This window comes from Leptonychotes weddellii, chromosome 14, assembly GCF_054177405.1.
Source record: "Leptonychotes weddellii isolate Sample4059 chromosome 14, ASM5417740v2, whole genome shotgun sequence".
Taxonomy (NCBI): Eukaryota; Metazoa; Chordata; class Mammalia; order Carnivora; family Phocidae; genus Leptonychotes; species Leptonychotes weddellii.
In genome coordinates, this window is record NC_138382.1 from 80,131,830 (window position 1) to 80,140,316 (window position 8,487).

Here is an 8,487-nt window from a genome sequence, read left to right on the forward strand (position 1 = left end):
GCGCGGCGGTGACGTGTCGGAGAGCGCGCTGTCCCAAGGCAGCGCGCAGGCGCGAGCGGCGATGCGGTAGCGGCGGTTGGAGCGGTCGCGGCCCCGGCGGCGACCATGACCCAGCAGGGCGCGGCGCTGCAGAATTACAACAACGAGCTGGTTAAGTGTGAGCGACCGCGCGGCGGGGTCCACCGGGCGGGCTGGGAGGGCGCGGGGCTCGCCGGCTTGCAGGCCCAGGCGGTAGCGGGCCCGCCGCGCGTGGCCGAGCGGGGTGCATGGTCCGTGCGTGGGGGTCTCGGCTCGGACGGCACCGGAGGCCGTGCGGGCGTGCCCGGCGCACAGCCGCCGTGCCGCACACCTGGCGCTGGGTGTCTGCGGAGCGAGCGCAAGAACGGACCGCTGGAGCGCGCACTGCCTCCCGGCGCACGCCCGAGGGTCTGGTGCTGGGCTTTCCTTGACCCTAGAGCCCCTGGGAGGTGGGACACCAGCCTGGCTCGGGTGGAAGGTGGCCCGGCCAGCACTGGGCCCTCCAGCACGCTTCTGGGCTCCAGAGTGGGAGGGGTGCTGCGCTCCTTCCTGCCCTGCCTGGGTCCACAGCGCCTGCCCTGCACTCGGCCCTCCCCCAGGCATCGAGGAGTTGTGCCAGAAGCGAGAGGAGCTGTGTCGGCAGATCCAGCAGGAGGAGGATGAGAAGCAGCGGCTGCAGAATGAGGTGAGGCAGCTGACGGAGAAACTGGCTCGAGTCAATGAGAACCTGGCGCGCAAGATTGCCTCTCGCAACGAGTTTGACCGGACCATCGCGGAGACAGAGGCCGCCTACCTAAAGGTGGGGCTCGCGGCACCTGGCGGGGTGGGCGGGGGCTGCATGCCGGCTGGCCGGAGCTAACCTAGCCTGGCTTCCCAGGGTGCGAGGACGGGCCTCTGGGCTAGACTCAGGGGAAAGGGGCCCTGCTGACCCTGTCCGACCCTCCCCTCAGGGGCTTCCTCTCCGTGCTTCTGCCCCAGGGGCTGGCGCTGGCCTGGTGGGAGCTTCCTGACGGTGGAACGGTGGTGACCACCACACGTCTGTTTGCAGATCCTGGAGAGCTCGCAGACTCTGCTCAGTGTCCTGAAGAGGGAGGCTGGGAACTTGACCAAGGCCACAGCCTCAGAGCAGAAGAGCGGCGGTGGGGGCAAGGACAGCTGACCGGCCGTAGGCCGGAGGGGCCTGCCCCCCCCCCCCCGAACCCGTCAATGGCTGGGCCTCTGACAATCTGTCTTTTATGTGTCTTTGCTCTTCACGGTAGCAGCTGCCTCCTTTCACTGTCTTGGGTACCAAGAGACCGTTGCCAAGCTCCACCCGCCCCAGGTGATGAGGACAGCCCTGGGCACAGCCCACCAGGTAGGGGTCCTGGCCCTGCAGGATTTGGTTTGGCCAGGCTCTGGGTCACTCCTGCTCAGGGCCTGAGGACCCCACATCCCCCTGTGCTGCCAGTAAACCCTGCTCCCTAGTCTCAGCACCATGGCAGTGCGCTCACCATGGTGCCCAGGCCAGGGGAGTGGGCGAGGGGCTGGGGCCCTCCACCTTGGAGCTTGGCTTGGTAGCCTATGACTGTCAATAAAGATTGTCTTTGTAAAGATACGCTACTGCCTGTGGTCTGTGTTTTGAGTGTAGGACTGCCGGACACCCCCAGAATCGATATGAGCCCCTGCCCAGCTGTGGTACGGCTCCTCCTCGGGAGAGGAAAGCCTGGAGCGGCTTTTCCCATAACAAGACCTGTTGGCTTTGAAGACAGAGTTGAGGATACCCTTGAGCATTTCCTGTGACCTTGTCACCCACTCTTTCTCCCCACCAGGGCTGCTGGCCCCTCTTCCCCAACTCCACTTAGGCTACCCTTTGGGAGGTGGTCTGTCTATTGGTCCTGGTCTGTGTCATGCCCTGTGACCAGCACAAGTTCTGGCCCAGGGAGACGCGCTCTTGGCACAGGGCCTCCAGACAGGGCTGCCACCCCCCAGCTCCAGGATTCTGAACTTAGCCCAGTGGCTCCGCTGCTTCCCACTGTCCCTGGTCACACCAAGTACGCACGCTTCCAGCCTTCCACACTGCCTGGGGCCCAGTCCTCCATCCCGAGTCCTCTCTGCGACCATCTGCTGGCCTGTCAGCCCCTATGGGGTCCCTACGACTACTGCTTGGAGGGGTTAGGCAGGTTTGGGAAGCATGTATTGCTTGAGAGGGTCTGGAAAAACCCGGGCCCACCCCGCCCAGGAAAACACTAAAAACACCCTCCTCCTTCCCAAGCTTGGCCAGGCAGCATTCCTCATGGGCTTGACTCTTCAGGGGGGATACACTTGTGTTCAGTGCCTGGACCGTAAACAGCCCCAGCTCCCCAGCTCCAGGCTGCTGCTGAGCAGGCGGCTCTGCATCTCCCATCACTGCTCGGGATCTGCTGGGTCTGCCTGCCAGCCGCTAGCACCGACCCCAGGGAAGTGGTCTGCCTGCTACAACCTTGCTGCAGGTTCCTGTGGGTCAGGTAGCTTTCTGAGCCACACAGGAGGCTCTGCCCAGCCCCTGCCCGCTCCTCATCCCCTCCCAAGCACTCCCATCCTGCCAGAGTGCCAGACCCCAGAGCAAGCCTGAAGTGCCCCTCCCACCACAGCTCCCACTATGTCAGCCCTGGTTGGGAGGGGGCGGCCCCAAAGGCCAGAAGTGCTCGCAGGAAGGTCCCTCTCCCAGACAAGGGGGTGGTAGGGAGTGAACGCCTGGACCACAATGTGGTTGCAATGTGTGGGGGTGCCACACACAGCCACCCCTATACCTGGGCACAGACGTCCTAGCCAGGCTCCCACGTACCCTCCTCCCCGCTGCCAGGGCCTCGGGGGAGCCCCCCAGGCCCAGCCCTGCTCCCTGCTTCTCCGGCCAAGGACCACACGGTAAGGCAGAAGTGGCCTTGTCCAGTGCTATTTATTGAATCCATCATCAAACGCAAGACTTGCCATTTCATCACAAAGAGGGTGGGCGGGTTGAGGTCTGCTATTGGGGGGTGCGGGCTGGGAATGGCTTGAAGCCCCACAGAGGACAGGCAGCCAAGCTGGCCCTTCACACACATCGGACAGCTGCCGGGCATGGTGTCCAGCAGGACCCTGTCCGTCCTCCACAGGCAGTGCCCCCAGATCAGGGCTGGAGAGCAAGACTTAGCCCCAGGGGAGGCAGGAGCCCCCAGGGCCCTAGGCTCAGGCTGAGCACCAGCACAGCTGTGAGGCCCCAGGAAGGGAGGGTGGGATATGGCAGGGCAGAGCCTGGCAGGGCAGAAGGGGGGTGCAGAATGAGGGCAGGGCTCCTGGGCACTGCCCGGCTCCCAGGGCTCAGCCTTGGCCATCCTGGCAGGGCCGCAGTCAGAAATAGAGAGCTGGCTCGCTGCGGAAGTCTGAGAAGTCATTCTGACTGGCAGGGGTGAGCTGAGAGAGAGGGACACGGAGGGAGTGGATGGGGCTCATCCAGGCATTAGAGACCCACCCCATCCACCCTGTCCCATGTCTGCCCTCCTAGTCCCACCCCTGCTCACCATGACCTCCTTTGGTGCGGGCTCTCCCTCACTTGGAGCCTGCTCCAGCGTCTGCCCCTGCCATTTACCGAAGGTCATGGAGTGCTTTGGAGTGTAGCTGGACAGGCCTGCGGGCCGAGAGGCACACGTGTGGATGTGTGGCCCGGGCGACCCACTGGGCTACCCGTTCCAACAGGCGGGCACTCACCTGAGCTGCCGTCCGGCAGGCGAGGGCTCTCAGGCCCCACACTGTTCACAAAAGTGGCTCGGGGCAGGAAGAGCACAAAGGGCTTCTCCACCACCCCATCTGAGCTGGACTCCTCCTCCTCTTCCTCGTCCTCCTCCACCCCTTCCTGGGCCTCAGCCTCCTCCTCCTGCACCAGGGAGCTCTCAGGAGGGTACTCAAACGTGGTCTGCAGGCGCTTGTCATTGAAGGAGATCTTCATCTACGGGCAGGAGGCACATCAGCGGGGCCCTGCTGCCTGGCCACCAGCGGGACTTGAGCCCGACCGAGCTGGGCCCAGTGACCCCGAAGAACATGGTAGAGGTTGTCAGGCCCAGGCGGGTAGCAGAGCATGCCATCAGCCCTTCAGGAGCTGAAAGGTGAAGGAGCTGCCCCTCATCAGAGACAACTCCTTTACCTGTCCCCTGTAGGCCCGGGCCAGAAGGACCCCAGGAAGACTGGGTCTGGATGCCCATGGCAACCCAGGGCCAGTGTGTCTAAACACCTGCATCCCAGGCCCCACCCATCGCTTCCCACCCCGGGCCCAGGGTCAAGTCACCTCGAGTAGCCTACCCCTCCCAGGACCAGATCGAAGCCAGCAGGAGCCCAAAGCCTCAGGGTCTCCAGAAGCTTCTATGGCAGCTCTAGGGCAGGAGCAGGGTCCAGGTGGACCATACTTCGGGGGGCCCACATTCTGGGAGGCCCTACCTTCTCAGCTACCAGCAGTTCTGCTGTCGGCTGGGGCCTCTCTCCAGGACTGAGTTCACATCTTGGCTCGCTAGCCACCTGAATGAGGCTGCCTGCACAGCTCAGCACGGACACTGCTGCTGGGCAAGGACCGGGCACACCCAAGCCCCAGGGTCCCCACAAAGTGACAAAGCAGGGTGGCTGGCACACCCAAGCCCCAGGAAGGCGGCACCAAGGCCATCACCCTGTTTTACAGACTGAGTCAGCGTTAGAGCAAAGCTGGTCCCAGTGGGGGTTGTGGGAACCCTTTCCTCCCACCTGGACTACCCATGTGGCCCGAGTCCACCCTGTCCACTTCGCAGGCTACAGAATTTCATGCCTGAGCAAATCCTCTCCTCTCCCAACAGCCTCAGAGTCCAGGCCAGGCTGCTGGCTCTGAGAGGAAGTTGGGTCAGGAAAGAGCAGGACTGCAGGCAGACCCTCGCCCTCCTTGACCCAGGACTCCCCTCCCCAGCCACAGGCCCCCCAGGCTTGCTCAGCAGGGCTCAGCCAGGCCCGGCAGGTTGGTAATGAATCCGAGAGCCACCAGCCTGCAGCAGATGGGGGCAGCCCTACGGGAGCTCGAAACATTAAACTCCCGAGCACAGGACACCAGCAGCCGGCTCAAGTTCCTCCTTCTCCCTTGGAAGGAGCCGGAGTCAGGAGCTGGGCCCCCAGGCAAAGCACCATGGGGCCCGGGGACAGCAGGACGGCCTGGGCAGCAGAGGGACCCCCAGCACTGGTCTCAGGGGGCAATGCCAGGCTGAGCCAGTGTCCAGAAACAAGGGCACCTGTTCCTGGCACCCCACCACGCTCCTCCCACAACCACCTGTGAACACACAGCCCCCACAGCCGTGGGCATCCCCATCTCAGCATGGTGCACACACAGACATCCGCTGGGCAAATCTCAGGCCCAGGCCCCGTCTTCTTTGTCCCGGCTGGCTGCACATACGAGTGGCCATGGATAAGAGCAGGCAGGTGCAGACCACCTGAGTCAGGCAAAACCAAGAGCAAAATACCTGCTCCTGTCACTTGACGGTGCACTGTCCCTCTCTACCTGTGCTGCCCTGCCCCACACAGGCCCGCCCCAGCCCTCCAGCTGCCCCCACCCACCCAGGCCTAGCAGGACAGAAGCCCAAGCAGGACGGGACTGCCAACCCAGGGGCTTCCAGTCACCCCTGGGTCCACAGCATTGTCCTCAACGACCCTGGGCCCTCCAGGCCCATCCCCCACCACTGAAGACAAAGGAAGGGCTGGCTGCCAGGGCCCGGCTGGATTAGTGTGCCCTCATTAGTCCACATGACCAGCTCCTAGTGGGGAGACCGAGGGGGCTGGGCACACATGGGGCACTGAGCCTGGCACGGCCTGGCCAGGCAGGGGCGGGCGGTGCTCCCAGGCCACTGTCTGCGCCCAGCTGGGGCCCCGGGCTTGGGTCACATCCCACCTCCCCTTCAGTCTCCACACTCTACAGCCCGGTGGGGCTCACAGGCCTCCTTGTGGGTGCAGGTCTCTGGGTCACAGGACAGCCTGTGACGAATGCTGCTGGGAAGGGGCCAGCCTCTAGCCCCGGGCAGACGAGCTGGGAGTGGCCAGGGGCTGGCACTCATGCACACCTGGCTGGGAGGAGGGGGGGACTTTGCCCGCTGCACCAAGCGTAGCCGGCAGGTGGTTCCTGGATTGGCCCACCTCCCACAGGCCCTTTGCCCCCCTCACCCCGCCCTACCTGCGCACACCCAGCTTGGGTTACTGAAGGGCGTCCACCCTGGACTCTGGTCTGGGAGCTGGGTTCAACCAGCCCGTGCTGATGGTGAGCACCCACCCTGCCCTCGCTCCCCAGCACACAGCCGCCTCCTCCCATCCCCCACTCAGTCTGCACTCTGGGGCACAACAGGACCACCCCACACAGCCTCTGCCAAAGCTCCCACACCTGCTTCCTGATGCCCCCAGTCAAGTGCAGCACCAGCCCAGGGCAGACCCTCTGCCAGTGGGGAAGCTGGTGGAGCAGGGTCCAGCCTGCTCTCGTGGCATCGGGCTTTAGAAAGCCCACATGGGGGCGGGGGGGCACCTGCAGAAGACCTGGGGGAGTGGGAAGGGCGAGAAGGGGGGGCAGGACGCCGGGGAGATGGGAGGGTGCAGAAGAGCAGGTGGGGGGCGCCTGGGTGGCTCAGTTGGTTAAGCGACTGCCTTCGGCTCAGGTCATGATCCTGGAGTCCCGGGATCGAGTCCCACGAGCAGGGAGCCTGCTTCTCCCCCTGACCCTCCCCCCCTCTCATGTGCTCTCTCTCTCTCTCTCTCTCAAATAAATAAATAAAATCTTTAAAAAAAAAAAAAAAAAGAAGAGCAGGTGGGGAAGCAGGTTCCCGGGGCAGCTGGCTGCACCACAGCTCTAAGCACCCGAGTGAGGCTGAGGGCCACGACCCGGCCAGCAAAACTGGGGTGTTGGGGTGGCACTTACACCACAGGTGAGGGCAGATGGCCTAGGGTGTCGCAGACTGAGCTCTGGGGACGCTGACACACTCAGGCTGCGCAGAGAACCAGCAGGTAAGGAGGTGAGGAGGGCAGGGGGGAGGGGAAGGAGTCATCAGACATGCAGGAGCCTGGCCGGGGGCACCTCACAAAGGGGAGAGGCCCACAGCACCAACCCAACAACCCTGTGGGAGGCGGGTGAGGAAAGCAGCTGGAGAGTCCCACCAACCACCACCTGGGGGTTGGGGCAGAGGTGAGAGGGGGCATGGCCACCACGCCCCACAGCAGCTAGCCCCTGCCTGGCCGTCAGGGGAGGGACAGATAGGACATCTGCAATTCTGCCCAGAGACAACCAAGTCGGGACAGGTCCCCCCAGGCAGGCCTCCCAGGTTACACTGTCCAGCCGGGCGCCCCCACCACCCTGGACAGGGCTATAGCCCTCCGAGGCCCAGCAAGGACACAGCACACAGACCTGCCGGCTCCGGGGCAGGCTGCCCAGGAGAGCCATACCTCACCTGCCACCTGGGAAAGGCCCCAGCCCCTCCCACCACTACCCCAGTCGGCCAGCCATGCAGGGGTCAAGGTGAGCAGTGGGCCCCAAGGTCCCCAGTCGGGAGGGGGGCGAGCCGGACAATGATCCAAGCCACAGGCTGGCTGGAGTGGTCCAGCAGCCCAGGGCCCAGAGGAATAGCGGGAGCAATGCCCAGGGGCTACAGTCAGGAGGAACTCCAGGGAATGCGGACTGCTCTGAAGGCTGGGCGGCCCCACACCTCTGCCCCACGCAACAGGAGTTCTGGCTCTTCCTGGGCAGGGCAGCTGGTGCAGGGGGTGGGGCAGTGCTCACAAGCCAGAAGTCACCTCCGATAGATTGTGCTGCTCTGGCAAGGGCTAGCTTGGCCGCTTGGCCCTGCCAGGCAATCCATCTGGACCCCCAACGCCCTCAGGCTGGCACAGAGATCAGGGCCAGGTTGGTCTGAACTGCTCTCCACTCTGGGCCAGGGCCTGCTTCCTCCCATCACCTCCTCCTGCCCTTCTCACCCCAACCCTGCCACAAATGACCCCCACAGCGCTTTCCCCAGCTGGGGGAGGAAGGAGTAGGGGCTCTAGAAACAGAAACTAGCACTCAATTCCTGCCCCACGACCTCCAGCCACCCTTAGGTTCCTCAACCACAAAGTGGGGGGCTGTTATCACCTCCACTTCTTGGGGCCAGCAAGGAAAGGTACTGCCTCCCAGTTCAGGGTCAACAGTCAGGGAGCAGGAGTGGGGAGGTAGGGCTGAGGACCACGGCAAAGGGCAGGAGCGAGGGTGGGAGAGTTGTGGCCCATAGCACTAAAGAGAGGGTGAGTCAAGGTCAGGCAGGCAAGATGGGCCCACCGGAAGTACCAAAGGCAGGTGGGTGTGGACGCCTGTCCCAGCAGATGGAGCGGGCGGGAGCACCAATGCCCTCACCCAAGGAGGAGGGGAGGATACATGCAGGAAGAGCAGTGCAAGGCCAACCCATGGCAAAGAGAGGGAGGAGGTGGCTCACGTGATTAGACAACCAGCCCGCACCAGCGACG

The 8,487-nt window shown here is 64.1% G+C and overlaps 2 protein-coding genes across 4 annotated transcripts in view; one reads left to right on the forward strand and one right to left on the reverse strand.

Moving 5' to 3' along the window:
• The first annotated feature begins 18 nt into the window (after nucleotides 1-18).
• Nucleotides 19-1,612, forward strand: SSNA1 (SS nuclear autoantigen 1). 3 transcript variants are annotated; one of them, XM_081804013.1, is made up of 3 exons: nucleotides 19-157; nucleotides 618-817; nucleotides 997-1,612. In XM_081804013.1, exons 1-3 carry the CDS (start codon nucleotides 106-108, stop codon nucleotides 1,480-1,482), a joined length of 738 nt encoding a protein of 245 aa, XP_081660139.1. In that variant the 5' UTR covers nucleotides 19-105; the 3' UTR covers nucleotides 1,483-1,612. The 3 variants fall into 3 exon arrangements, with proteins under 3 accessions (XP_081660139.1, XP_006737433.1, XP_081660140.1); XM_006737370.3 differs by having other exon boundaries at nucleotides 1,067-1,484; XM_081804014.1 differs by having other exon boundaries at nucleotides 969-1,106.
• A 1,301-nt stretch (nucleotides 1,613-2,913) lies between these two features.
• Nucleotides 2,914-8,487, reverse strand: part of TPRN (taperin) — an 8,390-nt gene continuing 2,816 nt past the window's right edge. The window contains exons 2-4 of the mRNA XM_006737396.3: nucleotides 3,721-3,958; nucleotides 3,534-3,640; nucleotides 2,914-3,426 (exon numbers count right to left, since the gene is read on the reverse strand). Of these exons, the coding sequence (XP_006737459.2) occupies nucleotides 3,364-3,426; nucleotides 3,534-3,640; nucleotides 3,721-3,958 (408 nt within the window). The 3' untranslated portion in view covers nucleotides 2,914-3,363. The remainder of the gene's footprint in view (nucleotides 3,427-3,533; nucleotides 3,641-3,720; nucleotides 3,959-8,487) is intronic.